This window comes from Vitis vinifera, chromosome 13 (genome assembly GCF_030704535.1).
Source record: "Vitis vinifera cultivar Pinot Noir 40024 chromosome 13, ASM3070453v1".
In the NCBI taxonomy this organism is placed as follows: domain Eukaryota; kingdom Viridiplantae; phylum Streptophyta; class Magnoliopsida; order Vitales; family Vitaceae; genus Vitis; species Vitis vinifera.
The window spans coordinates 7,592,527-7,620,492 of record NC_081817.1 but is presented as its reverse complement, the minus strand read 5'-3'; the positions used below and the strand labels follow the sequence as shown (position 1 = coordinate 7,620,492).

At 32.7% G+C, this 27,966-nt stretch overlaps 1 protein-coding gene across 2 annotated transcripts; it reads left to right on the top strand.

Moving 5' to 3' along the window:
* The first annotated feature begins 11,749 nt into the window (after window positions 1-11,749).
* On the top strand, window positions 11,750-25,221 carry LOC100251351 (SEC12-like protein 1). 2 transcript variants are annotated; one of them, XM_010660376.3, is made up of 11 exons: window positions 11,753-12,138; window positions 12,427-12,521; window positions 13,690-13,822; window positions 13,971-14,062; window positions 20,083-20,182; window positions 20,279-20,351; window positions 20,441-20,561; window positions 23,147-23,266; window positions 24,636-24,706; window positions 24,798-25,040; window positions 25,126-25,221. In XM_010660376.3, the coding sequence occupies exons 1-10, from the start codon at window positions 11,974-11,976 to the stop codon at window positions 25,001-25,003; spliced, it is 1,176 nt and encodes a 391-aa protein (XP_010658678.1). In that variant the 5' UTR covers window positions 11,753-11,973; the 3' UTR covers window positions 25,004-25,040; window positions 25,126-25,221. The 2 variants fall into 2 exon arrangements, with proteins under 2 accessions (XP_002262948.1, XP_010658678.1); XM_002262912.5 differs by having other exon boundaries at window positions 11,750-12,138; window positions 24,798-25,221.
* The last annotated feature ends 2,745 nt before the right edge of the window (window positions 25,222-27,966 follow it).

Below are 27,966 nucleotides of genomic sequence, written 5' to 3'. Positions count from 1 at the left end.
GAAATACTTTGCATAGTAGTGCATCGTTGTCAATATCGAGCGTCATGAGCTGTCGATAATGCATGATGTGATCGAAGGGATCGTTGGTTCCATCGTATGTGGAAAATTTTGGTACGAGGAATCCCCTTGGGGGCTCGTAATTGATGATATGAGAGCAGAAAGGCGTGGAGAGCATGTCATCCAGCCTTTTGCCGATGGAGCCAATGGGTGGCCCGTTTGGGATGTTTCTCCCAGTTGGTTGTTCCGCTGGGTGCGAATGAACGTTCCGCATCATGGGGGTGACTATGGGGTCACGATGCGGGTGAACGTTTTGCACCATGGGGTCAGGGCGTGGTGCCCAAGTTGTGGCCATTGGCGGCCTTGTTCTTCCAGGCTCTTGCGGGCCTAGTCTCGGGCGCATTGAATTTGACAACTGGGATTTTTTATCACGTTGTCTTTTTGCTGAGAAGTGAGTAGAGTCTGAGCTTTTCTCACGGGGAGCTCGAGGCATAGGCGTGCGTGGCTCATGAGGTCTTACGTTGCATGCTCCTAGGATAACTCCTGTCGTCCCAGGATATATTGACTCCGGTTCTTGCTGAGGCCTTGAGTTTGCTACTTGGCCCCTCGAACGTTGACGTCGAGGGGGCCCTAATGTTGAAACCTGGATGCGTAACACAGCGTTTTCTTCTCTCAATTTTTCTGTCTCCTAGAGGAGAGCTTTCAGCTGCCTTTCGCTTGCCAACTGTCTCCTTTCGATGGCTAGGCGCCATTCAAAATTATCATCCTCTCCCCTACAGATGAACGGCTTTGGGAAGGTGTTGCCATCTTTTTCAGTGACTGAATCAAAGTAAAAACTTCCCACAGACGTCGCCAATGTTGGTACCTCGAGTCTTCGATGTTCCACGTAGTTGACAGGTGGATAGACGCGTGATTTCAACTCATAAAGGTTCTTGATCCAGTCGTTATACCTGCAAGAAGGCATCCGGACAGGGTGTCCGGACGCACCCTCCGATGGTTTTGTTAGTCATGGTCAGAGAAAGAGATATAAATCAGTTGGCCTTTTTCTAGGTATATATGATTACCAGGGGGCTCTCATTCTTCTTCGTGCGAAGGCATATATATACAGCTTCAGGGGTACTGTTCCTCTCATTAATGGCGAGGAGATATTTTATGTTTGTCATGATGACATTCGGAGGCAGCATGGTCATCGCCACCCTACTGGCGGCTATCAGAAACCGTGGTAGGTGATGCTGCTGTCTAGAGATCGTGGGAAGTGATCATGTAGAATGATCGTGGGAAGTGACTTGTTGTCACCTCGACCCGTCCTTTCACTCTACAGATGATGGGACGTGGGCCATGACTGGTTGTCGTGATAGCGTGTAAGACTCGCTTTACTTTAATTGATGATCCGGACGATTATATCCGGGTGGCATATGCTAATTGCCCGGATGTATTGTGGAGCGGATGCATTATGAAGGTTGTCCGGATGTTTGTGCTTTGCCAGCGACGTTTGCTCTTCCTTGGATAGGAGAAGTTGAAACGTCATTTGCCTTTCCTTGAGGCGGTCCGGATAGGAGAACCATGATCATGCGTATCCTTAGGGGAATCCGGATGATGATGGTCCGGCTGATAACACGTGCCACGTGTCACTGTGAGGTGCGTGCCACGTGTTTCCCAGAGGGAGGGGTCCCTACATACATCAATTTTAATTAATTAATCAAACATACCTCAAAATGATTCAAATTAATATTGTACCATTTTATCTAAAGGATCGATGCCTTTATTAGATTTCCTTTGTATTCTTTTTTTCCATTTATAAAATATTTTTGATAATATTACATTTTATTCCTAATGACTTAATTCACTTTTTGTCGGATTTGATACTAGTGAATGGAAATTAAGATTTTCTTTTTCTTGGAAGACATGTTGTTTCTTAATTGACAACTTGTTTTAAAAGATGTGTTTTGTAATTAAAAAACACATCATCTTCCAAAGGATGTATTTGGTATCTTAAGATACAAACCGTTAAAAAATGTGTCTAATATTTTAAAGACACGTCTCTTTTAAAGGTCATTATCAAATCTATAAAAAGGATTCCCATTATATTTTCATTCATTCATTCATCCATTCGCTCCACTCTTTATCCTTCTTGTCATTCAAGTCATCCTTAATTTCGAGTCTAATCATTTCTTTTTTTTACAAAATATTTAATATATAAGAAAGTACAAATTACTAAGTAATTCACTATTTCTTATTATTTGAAGTGGTACTATCACAACAAAGTGGTTGTTGTATCATGTGAGATTGTCAATAAACAGTAAGTACAGATAAATTTGTTTTAAGGATATAAAGTAAAACTCGATCAAACTTATTTATGAGTTTTAATTTTTTATTTGTTTTATTTTATTTGTATACTTACTGTAAACACTTATTATCCATATATTTTAAGTGATTTGGACAATACTTTTTTAATGTCATCTTCATTCAAAATAATTATGTAATGACAAATATCCTCTTTTTTTTTAATTTTATTTCCCACATCATTCATTTTATTTTTTCTTTTTATTTAAATTAACTAATAATGTATTTCCAATCATTTTACCCATATAATTTATTTTCTTATTAAAAATACCATTTAATTATAATAAAAACATAATTTAATTATATTGACCTTATTTTCAAAATTACAAGACCATTGTGCTACTTCAAGGCTTCATTCGTTTTAAAAGTTCTAAAATAATTCATTTCACATTAAATATTTACACCTGAATAGCAGAAAAATAATAAAATCATGATAAAATTTTACAAAAAAATTTAATCCATGATTTGGGTGAAGCAATTTTAATGGGTGACTTCTTATATTAATAAAATAATAAATTTGTATTCATAGATATTGTTTGATGGCTTAAAAAATATTGTCATTTCGTTACATAATATTAATAATAAATTCATATTTATATAATTTGATTAATCAATTGTTTAGATAATATTAATACTTTATATTCACTATTTTTCATAATATATAATTTTCTATATGTTGTATAGTATTTATATGTATTATTTTGTGTCCTAAATAATAAGTTCATATTCGTGTATTTTTAAAAGAGTTAAAAATAAAATATTTTGTAAGTGTTTTTTAAATATAAAATATTTAATGATCAACTAAAATATTTGATAATAAATAAATTAATAATAATTTTATATGGAAAATATTTGAAGGAAAAGAGTTTATGTTAAATGAATAGCCCTCGGTAGTAATAAAATTAATAATAAATTCATATTCATGTATTATTGATATTAAATAAATTAATATAAGATTCATATTCATTTAATTTTTATAATAAATAAATTAATCATAAATTTATATTTATATATCTTTGAATAATTTTCTATATTTGAATAAAAAATATAAGTTCTAGTTTTAAATTCATGACTCTTTACATGATATTAATACTAATTATCTTATTATATCTATTAAAAATTCTTTTCTCATGGCATAATAGTAATACTTATCATCCAAGTATTATATGGCATATAATTAATAATAAATTTATATTCATAGATTTTTGAAAGGTTTAAAAAAATATAGGTTTTATTTTAAATTAGTGACTATCATTTGTTTACATAATATTATTAGTTGTTTGGCATCAAAGAGGTTAATTAATTAATAATAAATTCATATTCGTATTCATATATTTTTTCTAATAAATAAATTAATATTAAATTTATATTAATACAATTTCTTAATATTTTATAAAGAAAGAATTTGAAAGAAAAGTGTTTATTCTAGTGTTAATAAATTCATATTTGTGTATTGTTGATAATAAATCAATTAATGATAAATTATATTCATGTATCTTTCATAATAAGTGATTAATAATAAATTTATATTAATGTATATCAAGATAAACTAATAATAAATTTTTATTTGTTATGTAGTATTAATGTTTGTTTGATACAATGGAGAATAAAATTTGTTGTAATGGTTTGTTGGTTGTATATCACGTCCTGAAACCTTATTTGGTTCCAATGAGTAGATCTGATAAAAAAAACACCATGGTTTGGTTCATACCATCAATATTATGCAGGAACCTCTATTTTTTTTTTTTTTTTTATCATAATTTTTTCTTCATAACAAATTAATAAAACAAGTTGTCTAATAGAACAAACTGGCATACAGTAGCCTGGTATCCAAACACTAGATAGTCTAATATTCCTCCCGATGGGAATACTTCGTTGGGGTACTCGTGGGAGCATCTCACTCCCTATAAATTTAGGATTTGTAGATTGTATATCACATTCTAAAACCACTTCTTTGATTCTAATGAGCAAATCTAATGCAAAAACATTATGATTTGGTTCATATTGAAACCACTTCTTTGGTTCTAATGAGTAGATGTGATGCAAAAACATTATGATTTGGTTCATACCATCAATATTATGTAGGAATCTCTATTTTTTTCATCATAATTTTTTCTTCATAAATTTTTGTGTTTAAATTAATTACACTAACTTAAAAAAAATATTTACATGCTTAAATTACACCAACTTACAAAAATATTTATAGAGTTAACTCACATAAAGTGTTTGAGAAATATGCCTCTATCCATGGATAGAGGCACCATCATTTACGATGTAAGATTGATGAGGTATTGCAGTTTGATTTAGATTGGTAAGTGATAAGGAAGATTTAAATTTTTTAAATCCAAAATATAAATTAAACTTCAAAATCCATATTTTTAATTTATATTTTAGTTATTTGTAGCTTCGCTTGAGGATTTGTGCATATGTAAATATCTCCAATAAACTTATCTAACGATGAATTCATTTCTTGCCTGCAAACTTTTCCAATGGCAAATACCTTGTTTTAACCTTAGTATGGAAACTTATCCAATGATGAAGTTTTAACCTTATATCCCATCTCTGTATTTCATTCCGCCCATGCATAATCCATGGGCACATAGATATCAAGTGGTTGAATTGCAAGAAACCCTTCATATGAGAGTAGTGCACAATATGCTCATTCATAGAATTAGTTTTTCCCTTCTTAAGATCAATTATATTATCCACTTCTTCAAGCTTATTGTCCAATTTACCAATATTTTCCATCAGTTCTTCGAAGGAAAACTCATCCACTCCACTCTCCAAAGTCCTTCGTGAGTAATCCATGGGCACATAGATATTAAGTCGTTGAATTGTAGACAAACCCTTCATATGAGAGTCGTGCACAGTACGCTCATTCATCTTATTAGTTTCTCCTTTCTTGAAATCAATTATATTCTCCACTTCTTCAAGCTTCTTGTCCAATTTACCAATAATTTCCATCAGTTCTTCATAAGAAAACTCATCCACTCCACCCTCTAAAGTCCACCCCTTAGTTTTGGCAATTTCTTCCTGCAACTTTGATGACTCAAGGCTTGCACTCTTCTTCCTGATTTCAAGAACATCTGATAAATCCAATGTCCTTTTTCCCCTGTCTTCCTTCCTCTGTTTGGAAGAATGAGACTTGCATTGCATAAGAATGCTTTACAATGCTTAGATTGCTCTTAAGTGCTTGGTGCATTTGCCAAATGAGGTTATTATCTATTTATAGGCACTTATGGAACCCTCTCACTACTATGGAATTATCTCGAATTGCCTATAGAAATCCTATGTGCAAACTAGAGATATCACTAGAACTCTTTGTAATTCTCTACACATTTCCCTTGTCTTCCATCCTTTATGTAGGAATATGTGGATGTCTCTAGGTTTCCTTAGAATTTTCCACCCTCCATATATATTATAATTTCATAGCTAGGAGCTATGTAGAATAATCAATTTTATAATGTTTCATGTCTAGAAGTTGTGGGATGCTCGCCTCTGTCCAGTGCGACTCCTATTCAGCGCTTGTTGTGTATCATCGTTCGTCCACCAAATATCATAATTTGTCCATCTTGGGATGTAGGCGGATAAAAACTTTATGGGCACTATTTATCCCTGCCTATCAAGCATTAAATATGAAAGACATTAAGCGCATTGAATGTCATAATCGTTACTAAGCATAAACGTCAGACTTCAAGGCTCGAAAGCCATTACGAGTAAACTAATCATTGGCGTTAAAGACAATGAAAACATAATAAAAAACACAATTAAAGCATAGAGAGAACGTTACTTTTGGACAATGATAAATAGCCATCAATCACCATAAGGAAGGTAAGCGACCAATTCCCAATGTTCTCTTACTTAACTCTTCCAGCTTAATTTAAGATTTAGAGGAGTGTACCTGGAAAACCAGTCCCGATACTCCTTGTTGTAAGTGAATTCACTATCTATGTCCATGGAGGGCTAATCGGATACATACATTATTGATCGTGCACCAACAAAAGCCATATAAAAAATTTATGGCTTGAATTCATATATTTGAAACAAAATATATATGATACATAATTAGAGATTATTATAAGTATTATGATATAAAAATTGTTGTTTCACTCATAGCCTAAAGTTACAAGAATTTTATATATTTTCATAGCTCGAAGTTATGAAATATGAATTTTTCTCATATTTAAGTATTGAATTATTGAAATTCTTAATTTTCTATGATTAGGATTTGAATATATGAATAGTATTTTTTTTTCTTTTAGGTGTAAAGGATGAAATATCTAGAATTATAGTTTTCATGCTTTATTTCTAAAATATTTGTCATGTTTCATGAAAAGGCATAATTAAATGTTTCACACTTATAAATTTATATTTTCTATTTAGCTTGTTAATTTTTGTAATTTCTATGTAATTAAAACATAATAGCCCTTTAATTCTTTAGAATAATATAAAAGAAACATATGTCCACTAAAAGACTACAATCCTCCTCTAAGTTCACTACAACTAGATGTGATTGAGGATAGTTAAGTTTTTCATGAACAATTATTAATCTTATCTAATCGAATTGCAATCATTCCCCAAAGTGAATGTAACCTATTAGGATGCGATCATAGACTAAGATAAGATCTAAATCTAGTATACAATAACTTCTTAATCTATGAGAGTCATTATTTTCGTAAGAAAAAGTTCACACCTTACTATCAAAAGTGGTGAAATGATGATAATAATAAAAAAAATAAAAAAAGTTAGGCTTGTAGAATGAACCTACCATAGTTGATAAAAGAAATGATTATTAAAGGTGTGACATGTAATGACGCCTGATGTGTACTAGTTGTATGATCAAACATTTCATTGACTTTTACCAAAATTAAAAGAAAAAGATTAATAAATAGAAGGTTAACATATTTAACCTAGATTATTATAACTTTCTTTAAAAATCCTAATGGTAAAATTGACTGATGAATTTGTAACAAAAAATGTTTATTGTTAAATTTTTATGTAGTATATTTACTTTCTGATGTATCTTTTTATTTAATAATATAGTACATATCATATTTGCTAATATGTGTCTATGTTTTCTTTAATAATATAGTATATATCAAGTTATGAAGACCTGATTGAAAACTCTAAAAGAGTTCATACTATGTCACTAGTGGTACACAAATCCATACAAATAATACTTGACATTCTATTAAAGAACAAGAAGTTTCTTCAACTAGTGACTGGTATATTTGAACCTTTGAAGGATATTATAACATATTATGCAAATTTCTAATTTAATGAAACAATATTTTCATGTCATTAAAGGGAGACAAGTTGATTCCAAAAAATGACATAAAATTTTGAAAATAAGTTGATGTCCTTCTAGAAGAATTAAATGAAATTTTGAATACGAGTTAATGTCCCTAAAAAATAATTAACTAATACTACAATAAATAAATATAAAACTCACTAAACTATGGTAGATTGATGTCTTAGTAAGACAATCAACCACTATAGTGGCAAATGAATCTAAGACATGCCTAAAGTATGATAAATCTGTATATTCAAAGTCCTAAAGCATGGTAAATCTATATATTCAAAGGGTCATAATCTTTTAGAAGAGATTGACATAAGGAAAACCACATTGAAATAGTGGTTACTTTTAAAGAGAATACAATTATTCTTACTAAAAAGGGTACAATCATAAGAAAATCAATAAAATCGTTGATTGGTCTAAAATTATAAATAACTAGCCATTTAAGAAGCATAAATAAATAACCCTAAAAAACCAACAATTTATACAACATCTCTCGAAGAGGAAGATGGTTCCTAAAAGGGCAATAGCCCCTAAGAAGGCATAAGTACCTGAAAATAATGAGATCTTCATAGATCATATAAAATAAGATCAAAATAATGTCTTATTTCCAAAATAACTTAACATTATTAAAAATGATAAGGATCCCAACTAAAAAAAAAGAGTATAAAACCATTAGTCAAAGTAGAAAGAAGTAATCCAAACACATCTTAACTCATTAACAACATGGGAAATATTAGGACCTGAAGTCCCACCCCTAAACATGTAAAAATAAGGCAACTTAAAGTCTAAATTTTGTTGGATAAATGAGTATTTGTATTAAGGTGCTATGAAAAATGAGACCATGAGACATTAAACATTATTTATAGCATGAAGTTTCTAGGAGAAACCATGTATTAGATCTCGTAATTACTCATTTATGAAGTAGTTCCAAAATGACTTCATACATATTTTCTAAATGTAGTTGCAACTTATTTACATAGATTTATGGATACTGATATATACATGAAAATCCTTAAAGGATTTTGGATGTTGGAAGGAATTAAATTAAAATATCAAATGTGTGAAATTCTTGAAGAATTTAAAATGCTTGAAGCAAATTATTTAAAACCTCATAGCACATAATCAAGTTACAACGATCCTTATGTGGTTTGAAGCAATTCAAGCGTATATGGTACAATCGTCTTAGTGAGAATCTTCTAAAAGAAGGATATGTGAATAATCCTATATGTCCATGCATTTTTATTAAAAAAAATTAGAAATCCAACTTACAATAAATTATAGTATATGTGGATGATTTGAATTCTATAGGAGCTCTTGAAGAGTTAAAAAAAAACAACCAATTATTTAAAGGACTTTGAAATGAAAGGTCTAAGAAAAACAAAATATTATCTTGACCTATAGATTGAGCATTGTTTAAATGATATATTAGTCCACCAGTTGACATATATAGAGAAAGCATTAAAATGCTTTTATATGGACCAATTGCATCCACTCAATTCCCCCATGATTGTTCATTCACTTGAAATGAACAAAGATGAATTTTAGTGCGTGTTTCAATAGAGAATGTGACTAAATTTTCAATGGTAAAAATATGAATTTCAGTGGTTGAATAAGGTGTATTGGCGGCTGAATTTTTAGTGAAGTTTAGGTGACATTGTGAGCTGCATATGGTGGTTTTTATGGTGAGAATTTGGTGAGGGAATGTAGCTGAATTTTAGTGTGTGTTTCAATAGAGAATGTGACTGAATTTTTAATGGTAAAAAAATGAATTTTGGTGGTTGCACGAGGTGTATTGGAGGCTAATTTTTCAGTGGAGTTCAAGTGATATTGTGGGTTGCATATGATGGTTTTTATAGTGAGAATCCAGTAAGGGAATGAAGCTAAATTTTAGTGTGTGTTTCAATAGAGAATGTGACTGAATTTTCAATGGTAAAAAAATAAATTTTGATGGCTGCATGAGGTGTATTGGTAGCTGAATTTTCAGTGGAGTTCAAGTGATATTGTGAGTTGCATATGGTGGTTTTTATAGCGAGAATCCGGTGAGGGAATGTAACTGAATTTCAGTGCGTGTTTCAATAGAAAATGTGACTGAATTTTCAATGTTAAAAAAATGAATTTCAGTGGCTACATAAGGTGTATTAGCGACTGAATTTTCAGTGTTCAGGTGAATAAGGTGGCTATAGAAAGGAGATTACAAGATAATGTTTGACATGATTCTCATAGTTCATGAGCTTAATTTGTGGAAGATGTAAACCAATGAGACCAAGTCCCATGATAAGTAGCTTCATCAATCTAGCATATGGGACCCAAACTTCTCGTCATCTTTAATAAATCGATGTTTAACCCGGTACTCTTCTTATTGGACATGGATATTTTCCTCCATGTGGCCTGCAAGGTGTGAAGTTCCTAGACTAAGAGTAGTGAATTCCAAGGAAGCGTAGCTTGTACTCCAAAGAGAGTACCCTGGGCCCACTTCTGCACCCATGCATGGACACCTTTGACATGCAATCCCACATGCCATGTTCTCATCTTCTTAATTCTTCACATTTGCTTTCAAAAATTGTTTTTTAAAATTCGAATTTTCAAATAATTTTAACTCTTCAAATTTTTTTAATTTAATTTTTTTTATTATTCATCCTTAGAGTTTTAGGTCACAAAAAAAAAAAAAAAATCCAATTTTAATAAATTATTTGCTGTCATTTTCCTTTTAACAAACATCTTTCACAAATTTTCTTTGATTTTCAACTAAATTTTTGTTTTTCTTGTTTTTAATAAATATGAATAAAATTCTATACTTCCAAACATAATGGAATTCTAGAGAATTAATTCATACAAAATAAATTGGGCATTAGTGGGGCCCAACATTTGTGATTAATCGCTTGATTGATTTTGCCCTACTCTGGAATGCATGCTATTATTATGCATTTGTGCACTAATTTTTTTTTTTTATGATAGCACTCAGCTTGCGACTAAGGTACGCCTCGTACACGATAATATTTATTTATCTGTTATCATTCATGTCTTACTTTTACACATTTGATTACTATTTGGTATCTATGATCAACTTGATCAATTGCTACATTTGCCTTAGTTGATTAGTAGAAACTCATTTTTAAGGACTTAGAGGGATGTTACAACTTATCCATACCTTCCCAATAGGTAACCTGACCCCCAAACTTAGACTCAGTTTTTCACAGATATGTTTTTCCTTTGGGAGTTACGTTTAGGGTTTTTATTTCTTATTTTGTTTTTTTCCTTTAAAAATAAAACAAAAAGAAGTGGTAACTCCAAAAACTTTTCAAAAATCAAAGTTTTAAAATAAAAGGCGAGCTTCACCATTTAAGTGGAAACGCAGACATAAAAATGCAGGGTCCACAATATTATATCTTCTGTAAATTCTAATATCGATTCAATAAAACAAAATTAATATGATTTCATCTCATTAAGCCATTGCGAGACGTCATGATAAAATTAAATTATTGATCTTATACATCATGATGAATTGCCATAATATGCATTTATTTTTTTATAGTTTAAAACTGAAATGAACTATTAAAACAACAATATATTATTATTATTCTTATTCTTATTATTATTATAGAAATTGAATATATTCTAAAGAAAATTTTATTTTAAAATTTGGATTCTAAAAAACAAATTAATTTACAATAATTTTTTTGTATTTATTTGATTTTTATTTAAATTTATTTTTTATGGAATAAATTAAGAATGAAAAATAATTTTTTAAAGAGAATCTTTATCTAAACCAATTTTTTTTTTCATCAAGAAATTTATATAATAAAATTTAATTTTTTATATTGAAATTATTTTAGTTAAATTATGAACATTTTCTAAATAGTAGATTGTACTTGAAAAAACATAAAAATTATATGAATTAATCAAATAAAATAATGATAGGACATAAATGTATATAAGTAAGATAATAAAATCATACATGTAGGTGTGGAGGAAAAGTAGTGAAATTCGCGGTTCAACACCATCAGACATAACATTGGTTCGGGTGGTTGACCCAAGTGAGTCCAACCTGAACCGGTTCAAACTGCCGTCCAGGCGGTATAAGAAGCAGCTCCACAGTTACAAGAGAGCCGCGGAATCACGAGAGTATATGCTCCCTCCGATATGCTTAACTCTTCCGTTGACTTCTCTCATCATCGTACTTTCCACCTTCCTCTCCCAACGTGGGTCCCACCAATACCGTTTACATTCTAAAACGGATCTTCAGCTTCAAGTTAACCTCCCAATCCCATTCTCTCTCTAGGTTCCAATTAACTGAATTACTCTTCCATAATCCATATTCTCCTTCACTCTACACCATGGAGGCCGGCGGTGGGTCGGTGGCTTGCGCCGCGTGGATCAGGCGGCCGGAAAACCTCAATCTGGTTATTATTTGCAGGTCGGGCCGCCGCAATTCTTCTCCGGCCGTGCTCGAGATCTTCTCCTTCGACCCCATGACCACTTCCCTCTCCTCCTCTCCCCTGGTCTCTCTCCCTTTTTCTTTCTCTTTCTCTTTCCTTTTCTTTGTTTGGTTGCTGTGGAAACGGAGGGAAGGAAAAGAAAACTAAATTTTAGTTCTTTAAAATTGAGTCAAGTTCTAGAATTTCTGTTTCTCCTCTTTTTGTTTTTTTTTTCCTTTTGTCCCTTTTTTGGCAACCAAATGGAGCAGTAGTCGATTTTTTTAAATTGTGAAAGTGGAGGCTGGAGCAACTTTCCATTTTCATTTCTTATTGATTTGTTTTTTTTTTTTTTTTTAATTCGTTGATTTTCAGGCTACCTATGTGCTTGAAGAAGGCGATCCTATGGCGGTTGCGGTGCACCCTAGTGGTGACGAATTAGTGTGCTCTACCACCACCGGTGACTGCAAGTGAGTTTCTTTCAATTCCTCTGTATGGTTGCGCTGAGAAAAAAAAGTTAGAAAGCAATAAGATATTGAATTCTAGATTTTTGAGTAGTTGATGCCAAAGAGCACTGAAGAGACCACCTTCACTGACTGAGCCTAATGCTACTACTTATCTCATTTAGTTTATTTAGTTTATTATTATTTTCTTGGGTAGCCATTGTAACAGAGGCATCAAATCCAAAATCCCATTTTCTTTCTTTTCCTATGTTTTCTAACTAACGAAACAGAGTTACTATTTAAAAGATTTATACTTGTTTGGATGATATTGTGTTGATGATTTGATATAATGCCCTGGAATTTCTTTCTGAAGGGAAGGGGTGGATGGAGTGGGGAGAGATCGCTAACTTTTCCTACCTTTTATTGGAAACCAACTCTTGAAACATTCTTCTCTCTGCATGCTTGTCCTTTTCTTTGCTAAGTTGAAGTTTTGAAGGTAGAAATTCATAAATCAAGAAGATTAGATTGCTGATAAACAATATATGGCTTGTTTGGAACTGTATATTTCAAAGATTTCTTAGCAATTCAAGTGGTTATGCCCCCTGTGAATCAAAGCCTGATTGGCACTTGCTCATTTACTATAATGCCTCTTTTGATTGCATGGTGTGGAGTAACTTTATCCATTTGAGTTTAGCTAAGTTTACTAAACCCATTGTCACCAGTTGGATCTTATTAGCAATATTGGTGGTCCTCTCTCATCTTTTTTATTATAAGTTACTGTGGGTCCTCTGTGGATTGCTACAAGCTAGACATTCCTGATCTTATCGTTCTATACACATCGTCACTCTCTACACTAGTATACTGTCTGGCAATTGCTGTTGACCGTTGGCTGACTCAACTCTATACATTGTGTAAGTTCTACCATAGATTTTATAATGATATCTGGGGCATCTGTTCAGATGTTTGCATGTTCTACTTGTTTCTTTTGTTTGTTTGGTGCTGTCTCATTTCTTCCTTTTTCTATTTTAGCCAAGAGTTGTTAAGGGTGTTCTTTGGTGAATGGAATCAGCCTTTAACATTTTTCCAGAGATCATGTTGCCCTTTTTTATCTGGCTCATGGTTTGTGTTGTATAATCTGTGTGTTTCATTCCTTTGACTGTCTCACTACAATGAGATATTTCCTCTCTATATGCAGATTGTTTGAGTTGTATGCTCAGGAGGGAAACATAAAACTGTTGGCCAAAAAGCTAAATGCTCTCGAAGGTGTGGGTCCACAGAAATGCCTAGCTTTTAGTGTTGAGGGATCTAGATTTGCCACTGGTGGGGTGGTAAGCACTAGCCTATAATGATTATCACATGCTTATTGGTGCCCTTCAAATGATAAAATTTATCATATGCTTGTTTGTTGGTATTGGCACTATGGTTAAGTATTTATGTTGTACATATTGATCCTAACTTGTTTGTTATTACTTATAGGATGGGCATCTTCGAATCTTAGAGTGGCCGAGCATGCAAATCATTTTAGATGAACCAAGAGCCCACAATTCCTTCCGAGATATGGATTTTAGGTAGGGACCAAATCTATTTGGCATGTATCATTATTCCTACTTGCATGATGATTGTTTATATTGGTATGTATGCCGACACATTAAAGGTAATACACATAATCAAATGCTGAAATGCATAGCAGGAAATTCATTTCAATTGGTTTATTTACTACAAAATAGACAATTATTTTTCCTTTTTTTTTTTTTTGATAGATAAAAGGATGTATATTAAATGAGAAGAGGAAGTACCAAAACCAGTGCCCTCAAAATATACAGGGAGTATACAAAAACAGCCCAAAATCACACTTCGAGGGGGAAATGATAGAAACACACCACCTTCCCTTACTTAGAGCCTAACCAATGTAAGAAACTTACAAGAGAAGAAGAGCTCAAAACTATAGATACCCTAACCCAAGACCAAAGATTACATACAAAAAAATGTTTCAGTCTTTGAAGCGAAAGCTCCTCATTCCCAAAAACTAACAAATTCCTTTTCTTTCAGATTGACCAAAATATATATAAGGGGGCTATTTGCCAAGCCTTTTTACGAGCTTTCCCCATAAACGCTCCATGCCACCCAATAAGAGTTTCCTTCACTGTACACGAGAGAATCCAAGCCACACCAAATAGGGAGAAAAGAAGATTCCACAGAACCCGCGTCTTTACACAATGAAGTAAAAGGTGATCCACCGTCTCTACTTCAGAGAGGCATAGAAAACACCTGTTTGTCAATGAGTACCCCCTCCTTTGAAGTTGCTCCAAGGTTAAGACTTTACCCCAAGAAGCCTCCCAAGCAAAGAAGGCCACCTTAGGAGGCACACTCACCCTCCAAATACTACCATTAGAGAACAAAGGAGAAACTCCGGGCTCTAAAATAGAATAAAGAGACTTGACTGAGAAAGCGCCACACTTTGATGCTGTCCAAATCACTCTATCTTCCTCCTCCCTTTGCACCCGGAAGGCTTGGATCTATGCAAAAAACGCTCCACCAACTCAATCTCCCAATCATTAAACGCCCTTAAGAAAAGAGGAGTCCAATCATCCCCATCACCATCGGGGTTCCAAACATCCGATACCCAAGCATCCTTAGACAAAGAGATGGAAAATAAAGAAGGAAATGACTCACAAAGTGGCTCATCTCCACACCACTTGTCCGTCCAGAATCTCACTCTCTGCCCACTACTCACTTGGTAGGCGAACCTACCATTTAAAAACAACCACTCCTTCCTAATTGCTTTCCAAAGTCCAACACCATATCTCCCACTTATGGCCTGAGTGGGCCATCCCCCCTCCTCTTCACCATACTTGTGACTGATGACTTGCTTCCAAAAAGCCTCTCTTTCATTGGCAAAACGCCAATTCCACTTACTGAAGAGAGCTATATTCATTAGAGCTAAATTTCTCACACCCAAACCACCTTTTTTTTTTTTTCCAAGCAAACTAAATTCCACCTAACAAGATGCGGCTTCTACACAAGATCTCCCTCACCCCACAAAAAATCCCTCTGAATCTTCTCCAATCTCAACCTTGCTTTTCTTGGTAAGTAAAAGAGAGACATGAAGTATATAGGCATGTTAGATAGAGTGCTTCAGATTAGAGTGGGTCTCCCTCCTTTTGAAATATATTGCCTCTTCCACATTACAAGCCTTTTTCAAAATCACTCTTCAACACTATCTCACACAGCCACTGATTTGAAGGGGTCCCCAGAGGCAAACCCAAATAGCAGGAAGGGAGACCGCCCACTTTACAACCCAACTCCAAGGCCAAGTCCTCTATATCATGCACCCTACCCACTGGGATTAACTCACTCTTCTCCAAATTGATTCTCAACCCTGAACAAGCCTCAAACCACATGAGAAGCCAACTTACATAAGTCATTTGGTCTAGAGACTCCTCACAAAATACCAATGTATCATCCGCAAATAACAAGTGCGAGATTAGAATCCCCTCATCACTCCTACCTCTCACCCTCCACCCAGATAAGAAGCTCCCACTAATAGCCCTTATCAATAAACAACTAAACACCTCCATGGCTATCACAAACAAATAAGGGGAGAAGAGATCTCCTTGCCTCAATCTCCTCGAGCTTTGGAAAAAACTGGAAGGAGAACCATTTATTAAAACATAAAATTTCACAGTAGAGATGCACCATTCTATCCACTTTATCCATCTCTCCCCAAAGCCCATTTTTTTAAGCACTGCCATCAAGAAACTCCAACCGATATGATCATAAGCCTTCTCTGTATCCAACTTACATAGCACACCCCCTACATTGCTTTTCAACCTTGAGTCCACAACCTCATTTGCAATCAAAACTATGTCTAAAATCTGTCTACTCTCCACAAAGGCATTTTGGGACTCTGAAATCACTTTCCCCATAACTTTTTTAATTTTATTAGCCAACACCTTGGCCAACAACTTATAGAGGCTGCTCACAAGGCTAATCGGCCTAAAATCTTTAAGATCTTCTGCGTCTCCCTTCTTTGGGACTAAAACCAGGAAAGTAGCATTCAATGACTTTACAAATCTGCTCATCTCATGAAATTCTCTAAAAAAACCCATAATCTCAACCTTTACCACATCCCAACAAAATAACCAAAAAGCCATGGTAAAGCCATCTGGACTGGGGGCTTTGTCCTTGCCTAGATCTAAGAGTGCTGCAAACACCTCTTCTTCCGAAAAAGGAATCTCTAGCCCCTCAGCCTCATTGCTGTCAAACAAAGATGTGGGCTTGTTTTCAAGTAAACTTATTGATAAATGATTCTAATGGCCTCTCAGAGTGTAGTTTTGGTTTTCATGATCACCTGAGCAATTTACTATTTGTTCTTTTTGGACATTAATATTAATGTGTTTCCAGAAAATGGTGATTGCCACCTTGTTTTAAAAGAAGCTGAAATGTTCCACTTTGGAGGTTGCAGAAAGTTTTTTTGTAAACATGATCCTAGCCTATACATATTTGTCTTCAGAAAATTCTACACCTGCAAATGATAATTTTTTGTGCGCTTCTCCAATTACTTCATGAGTACCTGGATTGCACATCCTTTATTAAAATTATCCAATTATAAAAAAAAAAGGATACTTTTTTAAGTTTTTCTAAAACACATAGACATGATTTTTTTATTTTTTATTCTTTTTTTGACAATAGTGAGTGGTAGAAGTAATATATAAACATAAGTGTGTATTTTGTTTCATTCAATATATTGGATACATCTCTTTCTTTACTAAAACCCACGACTATCTTTCTAGGATTCTTATGAAATGTTTTAATGGAGTCAATAAAAAACATGTGATGGTGTCTTTTATTCTCTTTAAACCTTCCCCTCAATTGCCTAATTTGCACATATGTTCCGTGGTTGATCTCCTTGGAACAAAACCAAACTGTTCTGATACACTCGCGCCATGTCCTGGACTTTCCTTGATTACTCTATCCTGTAGCTTATTAGTAGAAGTCAAATACCACTCAATATCTGTAAATTTTTATTTTATTTGATCAGAAACAAAATATATATTAATAATAATAAAGGTACAAGAGAAGGATGAGAGGTCTTTCCCTTAAAAATACAGATTCTGATCAAAGTAAGACTAGACACCCCACTATACAAAAACCATATGCAAAGGTATCCGCCGACTATCTCAAACTTTTGAATTACAAACTGAAAGCCAATTGAGTTGAATAACATTAAGTGGAACTCCTCTAAATGCGATAGTACAAGAGGCCCAAAGAGAAGAGTAGAAGTGAAGTGAATCCCATAACATCCTTTCCGATCTCCACTTATCCTAAAAAATACTAGCATTTCATTCCCTTACAATATCTGCAACTTTTTATGTTATCTTTATTTTCATATATAGGTCTCGAAGTGTTTCCCTCGTCTAGCATTTTGCTAGTATTTAAAATTTTATTAGATAAATTAGTCAACTGCATCATTCATTACCTCCCAAACCTTTGAAACCTTAAGAATACAAAAACATGGGAAGAATAACGTGTATCTGCAATGTGAGAGCTTGCAAATTTGGTGAAAGGTTCTTACAGAACAAATTCAAAAAGGAAGAAAAATTTGCATATCAGAAGCAACAGTTTATGAAATTTCTTTAGAAATTTGTCAAATCACTTGATTTATTAACCAGTTTTAAGAATTATCTGACCATGTTACTGGTGAAATATTGAAATCTTAGTTGAAAATTTGTCTTCTCTGATTATTATTATAATTAGTTAGAAACAAAAAATTCATTTTAATAAAAAAGAGATAGAAAGAAGGATGAGAAACCTTTCCAAATGTACAAAACTTGATAAAAGAAGGAAAGCAAATGAGAGTAAAACAATTTGCATAGGAAAAAAAGATTATTAAACATTGTACAAACCGAAGACTGCTCTACAATACTCAGGGAGATAGCAAATGCTGTGCAAAAGAAATCATTTGTTTAACTCCTTTCTTAGCTAAGTGATGCGCTGCATAATTTGCTAAGTGCCAAGTCTAAGAAAAGGAGCAACTAAAGTCTCTAGCTAAATATATACTTAATGACACTGCCGGTTCAATGTCCATGACCCTCTTTTATTTTCAGAAGACCGTGAAAGACAATAGTAGAATCACCTTCCACCAGATAATTGAGAAGACTCAGGGCCTTGTTCAACTATAAGCCTTCCAAAAGTGTTAGAATCTTTCTCTCAAAAGCTAGACCCTCTTCAATAGGTTTTTAAAAGCTTTCACCTTTCAAACACCAAACCACAATAATCTCTAGGAATTTCTCCAATAATTTTCTTTTTTAGGTTTCCTAAAGAACACCCATCAAAATTTTACGTTATGAAGCCCATTGGAGGCAGTATCCACACAGCGTGTATTATTCTGTTAACCTTCTGCAACTACAATTGGGGTTCCAATATAGCGAAGTAAGCTTAAAGGAGTGCTAAGAAAGGCTGGAGTGGTCAAAGCCCAAAAGGGGGAGGAAAAAGGCACCAAGTCCCATAATCCATGGTCTTCCATCTATTCTAAAAATCTTGTGATATCTCCTTCGCCAAATAAATCAAATCAAAGTTAGCACCTTAGTCTTACCACATAAAGACCATGTCTTTAGGACGTATTTCAAATCCCTAAAGGATATGGTCATCATTTCCACTACACCTAGGGAGGGAACTCAGTCAATACCAACAAGCTTAAAGAACCCATGCTTTGGACATTAACATTAATTCATCACTCTTTAGACACAAAATACAACAATCTCGATCAAGGATTAGTAATGCCTCCTCACTTATAGCATTGTTATTATTATTTACTTTTTCATTGGTTACAGCCTTTACCCTATGCAGGACTTTGGATATTGAAAAAGACATGGATGGGGTCCTAAAGAAAGAACTGATTGGAACAACCTGGTGAAAGTCGAAGACCACACCCTCTCACATTGGGGAGTTAGGTGATAGGCACATATGGACTAAAGACGAAGCAAAAGAGCAAACTCCTTGAATCTTGATTAGAGAGGATGGTATGGAAATTGAAACTCCTAGAGAGGCAAAAATGAAGGAACTAAAATAGAAGAAAAAGGAGGGGTTTCTAGTCTTTGTTCCCTTGAAAATATTTGGAAATTGAGCACAAAGCCCCCCCCCCAAAAAAAAAAAAAAACCCACTTAACCAGAAATTATCCAAGATAACTGGTCCGATTGCCTTACTAGAACAATGGGACAACCATCTAACAACAATATTGGTATTCCATCCATTAGAGTTTGACCCATAGATGCTCAAAGTGATTCAAAATTGAATAGTTTCTAAATTTAGTATGAGGTAGAGATTCAATAGTTTCTGCTTTTCTTTTGATCTTTCCAAAATTGGAAATTCAAAATATATTATCTGAATTTAAAGAAAATTCAACAATTTGATAGTTACCTTGAAAATTTAGTATCTTAGTTTTTTGTATGAGGTAGAAATTGAATAGTTTCTGCTTTTCTTTTGATCTTTCCAAAATTGGAAATTCAAAATAGATTATCTGAATTTAAAGAAAATTCTACAATTTGATAGTTAAATGTTTAGCCTTCTATGTCTGTAATGCTCCAGCCTCGACACAGAGTTCTTAGCTTCCACATCTACAGATGGTTCTGCAAGAATATGGAAGATAAATGATGGTGTTCCTTTGACTACTTTGACTCGCAACTCGGTATAGTTTATTTAATATAATAATTTTCAGTGGTTATGCTAATCTTGTTCTTATTTTTGAGTTTGTAATTATATATCATGCATTTCTTTCCTGTAGGATGAGAAGATTGAACTGTGTCGGTTTTCTAAGGATGGGACAAAACCATTCTTGTTTTGCACTGTTCAAAGAGGTAAATTTATATTTGGTTAAAAGGAATTAAGGTACATCAGTTTTATCTTTATATTTTATATCTGTGGTATGTTTATCTCAATCAAACAGGTGATAAAGCAGTGACAGCGGTTTGGGATATAAGTACATGGAATAAAATTGGACATAAAAGACTCCTCAAAAAGCCTGCTTCTGTAATGTCTATGAGTCTGGATGGGAAATATCTTGCACTGTAAGGACATAGTATCACCCTTAAAATTTTTATTTCTGATCCACTATACTCACGTTTCCATTCATAGAACAAAATGGAAAGTAGAGAGCTGTGGTGACTCTCTTGAAATTTTATCATTGCATCCATTTTCTGCTTTTCATTGTTTATAATTCTTGAATGGTAGAGTCCGCTAAAATTGACAGGATCATTCAAAATTTGCATTGGGACCTTGGTTCCATCAGCAGAATTCTTATTTCCAAAATGACACCATAAGTATTATACTTTTTGAGTTGAGAATGATTTTTATGTGATTGTTATTATCATGTTTATTTTTTCTGCTCACATGTAATGTGTTCTAAGAAATTTTAGATAATTATGAATATGTTCTTGATTAAGATAAATTTTGCATACAAATATATAGTTTCTCCGGTATAATCTAAGGAATTTGATGTCTACATGTCTTAAAATTTATTTCACAAAGCAGAACAATGAACTAAATATCTTGTCAGAAAAACTTGAATTAGGTATCTTAATCAAGGCTGCAACATGGGTTGAATTAGTTTGACTTAAAAAATTCTACGTGTGTTGAGAAGTTCCAATCCAACCAAAAATTGGGTTAGGTTTGGATTGAGGTTGTATCAATCCAAACTAATATGAAGTTCAACCTAAGACATTAGTTTAAGTTACCAACTTTACTAAAATCTTAAGTTGTAAGGATTTGGACCCACTGCGTATATCAGGCTAAGAACCTCTCTTATGTGTGACCCCATTCTCATTCATGAGGAGACAAATCAGTAGCAATGATAAATAGATAGATGGGGACCATATTAGGATACCGACTTTCAAAAAAGGTTAAAATTGTTAGGATTTGAGCCCATAATGTATACCGGGCTAACACACACACACACACACATACATAACATAACCATAATTTTATATTTCACATTTGGATTTGATTAGCAAGGCAGTCATTTTTTATGGACAAAAAAGGCCATCTTTTCATATTTTTGTCACAATTTTAAAGTAGGTGTTTTGGTCTCTCATTTGCTTAGTCTTGGTACCCTTTTTTGTTTGTCTTGTATATATGCAGGACAACCCTAAGGTAACTATTTCCAATCAAATAATGGTGGATTGTGGCTTCATCATTTTAGGATGAGGGAGGGGAATGGGAAATAGGATTAACATCAAGAAGAAGAAAGAAGAGTCTCTTTAAAGCCTTCTTCTGGGAGACTCATTTGTAGAAAATAGTGAAATTTCATCGTTAATGTTTGCAAACTCGGCCAAATTGTCATTCTACTTTTGTTTACAATAATTGCCTTATTTATATACTTTAGAAGACCTAATAACTCAATAAAACTATAAATAAAGAAACCCAACTTATGTAGTAGCATATTGGGACTCTAATTCCTGTTTTATAACTTCTAGACCTTCCAAAAAATGGTATTAAAACATAGATAGAAATTGTATTGGAGTCAGTTGCAAATTTAAATAAAATAGCCTGTAGAAAAGTGCAAATTAAAAAAGAAGAAGAAAGTTTAATAGTGTAGGAACTTCTTAAAATAAGAAATTTCAAGCAAAAAATACTTTCTAATTCCAAAGATGACAGAAATGGGAGCTTTTAAAAGCAGAAACTTCAAGACGATAAATGTTTAAAAGCAGGGGAACTTTTATAAAATGAAAGTTTCAACAAAGAAGATTTTCCAAATTGGAAATACGATTCAAATAAATCTGAAGGGCCTTATCCTCATCTTATTTTCTGTAGAGAGACTTGGCAAAAAATGCATTAACACATAAGGAACTTCCAGCATCCTTCAAATGGAGGAAAAATGTATACTTACATTATGTTTAGAAAGATCTCTAAACCACGCCTTAGGCCAACATCCACCAATCAATAAAATCAAGAAAAGACAAGCCACCCCTCCCATAAGGAATGCCTAGACCATAGAAACATAAGCTTGAGGCAGTCTTTTAATTTTAAGCAGACAGGTTCATTCCGTAAAAGATTGTCTCATTTCATTCCCCCTAAAAGAACCAACAAAATTGTCTCACTAATTGATCAAAGAATTGTTCACAGAACAAGGACTTAAGTGTGAGACCCACAAGGACTGAGCACCCTTAAAATGAGGAGTATGTGATTGACTGAGTCATCATCCTCATTTTGCCTAGTTATGATTATGTTCATCTAGATGGTTGCACATGTGTGTGTGAGTTGATTTTTGTAAGAAACCTGAGCGTGAGGACTATGAAAGCGGACTTCTTTTAAATTGTAAAAATTTTCTAAATTTCAGAAACTGAGAAGTGGGATTTCTTGGAGGATTTAAGACTCATAAATTGCTGCTAATTTTATGTTAAGGATAGACCTTACATGTGGTTATGAAGTGCCAGTTTGTATACCAAGTTTCTCTAAGTAGACCTTTTCATGCAAGCAAAATCTTGTTTATGATGCCAAATGATTAGCATGGGACATTGGAAATATGATCTTATTCTTTAAGGTAGTAAATTTGAACAAAATTTCCATGTTCTGACTTTGGTATATTGATGTGTTAGGTTGAGGCTTTATTTTCTGATTTTGTTTCAACCAATGTGTCAATTATTGTGAATCATAGAGGGAGCAAAGATGGAGATGTATGTGTGGTTGAAGTAAAGAAAATGGAAATCTGTCACTGGAGTAAGAGGCTTCACCTCGGCACATGCATTGCAGCACTAGAGTTTTGTCCTCGTGAAAGGTAAGGTGCAACCAAAAACTAATACTTTTTAGTTATTGACAGCCAGATGTTATGTTATCAATTCCTAAAGATTAATAGGTCCCTTGATCTCTATCAAAAAGAACATATTGGATCATACTTTAGGTAAATATTAAAGCAATCGCCATTAAGGCTAAAGAAAGGGTAATTTTAGTGGTATTTTATTTTAATAAATGATTCACAGAATGGTTTGGATAAGCTTCATAACTTAATATTTGATGTTTGAGATGTATAAACTTGTGTTTTCTCATAATGAGAGTTTATCTGACTGATTGTTTGGCTCTAGGGCGTTCATTGCTTCAGTTGACCTAAGAAGGTTGAAAGTATAAGGTTTAGGAAATTATTTTTTTATATTTGTTAATATTTGTTTTGCTTTTACAGGCATGTATTGAATATATTACAGTGTCTAATAAAAAAGAACCACAAAACACAAGCAAAAGGCAATTTCACTAGACAGCTGACAAAAAGGACCTATCTATCATCTAAAAAATCCAACACTGAAATTCTCCATCCCAAATGAAGCCCAAGACCAACAGGGATTTTCGAAAGGTTTCCTTCAGTCTCTACTCGGACAGCTCTTCCTCATTGAAGATCTTTTGATTATGCTCTCTCGACATGCACCAAACCTTCCTTCACCTCTTATCTAACCCGTTAACCTTCCACCCTAGAAGAAGGTTTTTTACTGGATCTGTAAACACCCACTACAAACCATAGAGGCAACATCTATTTATCCTCCTCCAACATCTCTTCATGAGAATATACATGTTTTGAATCATCCTCCATACTGCTGGTGAGACTCCCAAATTTCTTTGGCAGTGAACAACTCATTAGTGTCTGCACATAAGGAATCATAATAGGAAATTCAAATTCTGGGCAAAATTTTAAGGCACAACTAACAACATTCCTTTCTTTGCTTAGAAGTACGTTCATTATTTCAATTGTTTGGGATCAGCAACTTGATTTATGCTTTGTTGTTTTAGTCTTTAAAAAGTCTTTTACTGAACTTGTGAATGTTCTTTCTGTCCTTCTACACCCCTTGTAACTGAACATGTAAGAGATTACTATCTTCTTCCTGGTACTGGCTTTGTTTTTGCTTTGACGTGATGATATTATCTCAATTGGTACTCCCTTAACTTTTAAGTTTTTCAGGTTCACTTCTTGATGATCTCATGTTTCATAGTCTCTTTATCCAGTTTCCTCAACAATTTCCCTTAGGCTATGCTACCTATCTTATGAACATGCTGTTCCTTGGATGCATTGCTTTCACTTCCACAAAGCAGAGCTGTTCTTAGAAATTTCCTTTATTTTGATTTGATTGTGATGTCCACAACTCTGTTTGAGTTGGGTGCAGGGTTGTTCTTACTACTTCTGTGGAGTGGGGAGCTGTGGTGACCAAGCTAAATGTTGCTGCTGATTGGAAAGGTTGGTATTTGAGGCGGATAATCTTCTTCTCCCTCTCATGTGTGACATTTGGTATTTTAGGCTGACAATTTTTTCTCCCTCTGTCATGTAGAGTGGCAGATCTATATGCTGCTTCTGGGACTTTTCCTGGCCTCAGCTGTTGCATTTTACATATTCTTCGAGAACTCCGACTCATTTTGGAACTTCCCCCTTGGGAGAAACCAACCGGCAAAACCTTTCACGAAATCCATTTTAGGAGATCCACAGTCCTCCGATGATCAAAATACGTGGGGAGCATTTGGACCATTGGACTTGTGAGCAGTTTGTTAGATGGATTTACCAGAAGCTGTGGGAGGTATGAGTATGGCCTTCCAAAAATTTAGACCATCCCCCTAAGCTTCTAAAGCTTTAATATCTAACTTTTGGAGTACTCTTTTTAGGACAACTTGGCAAAGTCAGGCACTGTTGTGGTTGCTTGGTTTATTTTTCGAATTATTACGGCCACAACATATGGGAAAGAAAGCTTCTTTTTTTCATTTTATTGTGTGCATTGCTTGTGTTTGACATGATACATCTCTTGTTTTTTGGTTTTAAAATTATATTGTAAATTTTATATTATATAAAATAATGCTTTACAATTTGTAATAATATAATTATATCAATTTAATATATTGGTATTTGTTTTATATTATAAAGAAATATTTACGCAAGTATTTAACTACATCATCAATAATAATAATAATAATAATAATAATAATAATAATAATAATAATTAATAATTAATATCACATTTAATACTTTCAGATTTTAAAATTTTAAATATCAAATATTAAAAATGTAACTAGAGGTTATTGGAACATTATTTTTTAGAAGAAAATATGGGTTGTACTCAATTTTTCCTAGAGATCGTTATAGTTAATAAGGGTATGTTTGAAAACTGATTTTTAAAGTAATTCTGAAAAATGGTTTTTTAGAATAGTTTTTGAAAACTGTCATTTGATTTTTATAAAATAAAAATATATATAGAAATCTAAAATATTTTTAAAAATAATTTTTATATATAGTGTTTTATTTTTAATCAATCTACATAATTGTATAATTATTTCTTAAAACAATCATAAAAAAATAAGTGAAAATAACATAAAAGAATTAAAAAATGTTATTTGAAAACGCTTAGTTTTTTATTCTTAAGAACAAAGATTTTAATTGTTAAATATGTTTTTTGTATTTTTTTTGTTCCGGATAATAATAGACAACTGTTCTTCAACAGATCCTAAACTTTTGTAACTCACAAATAAAAACCACTTTTTATTATATATATATATTTAAATTTTTATAAAATTAAAATTAAAATTTTGAAATTCGGTTATCTGGACAATTATGAACGAGGCAAAACTAATAAAAATTTTCAAAATTTGGAGATGGTTGCTAAAATCCTTGGGGAATTTTAACACATTGAAGACCTTCGGCTAGTCTAAAATTTTTCACACATTGCACCAAGATTGGCATTCAGGATGGAAACTCAATCTTGTTGGGGCACAAAAATGAAACATGTTGATATTTCCAGTCAAGACAACAATCAACCAACATTTATATATTTTCCGAAACACATTTATTTGATAAAAATTTCACAATAAATTATTTAGAAAATTAAGAAAAATATGTTACTAAATATGTTAATAATATCCTTAGCATTCAAAGTTAAGGGAAATATATGGAGAAAAAACAAAAGGAAATGATAAGATAAGAAAAAAAAATCTAAGGGTACGTTTGATAACCAGAAAAACACATTTGATGATAAAAAATATTTTAAAATAAAAAATAAGGTGTTTTTAGAAAAAAAAATTTTACTATTTTTTTTTTGTTTGTTTTCTTGGAGTTCTTTTAAAAAATAATTGCACAAACATGTAGAATAATTAAAAATAAATCATTAAACATATTTTTTAAAAACATTTTTAAAAATATTAAAAATAGGTTAAAAATATTTTAAATTTTCAAACAACTTTTGTTCTATAAAATATTAAAAAAAAGTTTTCAAAAACTGTTCTTAAAAAAAAAAATTTAAAACTATTTTCAAAAACAATTACCGAACAAGTCATAAAAATTTTCATTATTTGGTTGTGCATAGAGAAATTTAGAGAAATGTTTTTTTTTCTAAATTATGCACTTTCCATAATTGATTAATAAATAAAAGATGAAAAAAAAATAATATATATATAAAATGATTTGAATAACATGGATGCATGTAAACAAACAACTTGGGTAGGTTGGTTGGGTTGATAACCAAGTCAAGTTTAACCTGAATTAAGAAACAATCAACTCAAGTTAAATTTAACTCGACTTTTAATCCAAGGTACTCAACCTAAACTCAATCTAATATCATTTTTCTTAATTCAGGTCACACTCGGGTTGGTTGAGTTAAACCATATTTGATCGAATTAAACTTGAGTTGATCAAATTAGACTTTGGAGTTGTTTGGGTTCAATGTTGTAAGATATAAAATTCATCCATAATGATTTTTAAAAAACTTTTTTTCTATCTATTTATATCAAAATTTAAATAATAAATAATACAAAATTTCAAAATAACAGTAAAAAAAGTAAAAATAAACTTGTATATCTTTTTTAAAAAATAAAAAAGTATATAATATAATTATAATTTCATATTTTTTTTTCAAAATCTAAAAAAATGAATATTATCATATAGAATGATAAATATTATAATTATTATAAAAATATTAAATCGAATTCACATTTGGCTCAAGTTATCCAAACCTTGGTTTGAACCTTACCCAAATTTAGTTCAAGTTGATAAAATTTAATTTCAACCCAAGTAATGAAACTATTTGTCCAAACCCACTCAAACATCGGGTTGAGTTTGAGTTGGGCTGATTCAACGCATCCAAGTTGCATCCCTACATCCACTTACGGAGAAGAATTTAGACAAAATTGTGATAAATTGCATACTTTATCATAAAGTGTAAAATATCTAATCAAAGATGTTAAGAAATGTAACTGTGGACCCCGCATTTCGGCTCAATGCGTTCCCCACTCGATGGCGAGCTCGATTTTTATTTTATTTGAAAAATTGATTTTTATTGATTATTAGAAAATGACTTGGAGTCGCCACTTATTTTTGTTTTATTTTTAAAGGGTAAACAAAATAAGAAAGAAAAACCCTAAGTGTGACTCCTTATTTTGGAAAAGGCGGTCTATGAAAAACCGGATCGGGTTCGGGGGTCAGGTTACTTATCGGGAAGGTACGGTAAAGACCGTAGCACC

Bases quoted from the DNA above. Each gene is read 5' to 3' on its own strand.
- LOC100251351 (XM_002262912.5), top strand. From the start codon at position 11,974: ATGGAGGCCGGCGGTGGGTCGGTGGCTTGCGCCGCGTGGATCAGGCGG. The intron at 20,352-20,440 runs GTAAATTTATAT...TCAATCAAACAG, and splicing joins GTTTTGCACTGTTCAAAGAG to GTGATAAAGCAGTGACAGCG. The intron at 20,562-23,146 runs GTAAGGACATAG...TGTGAATCATAG, and splicing joins GATGGGAAATATCTTGCACT to AGGGAGCAAAGATGGAGATG.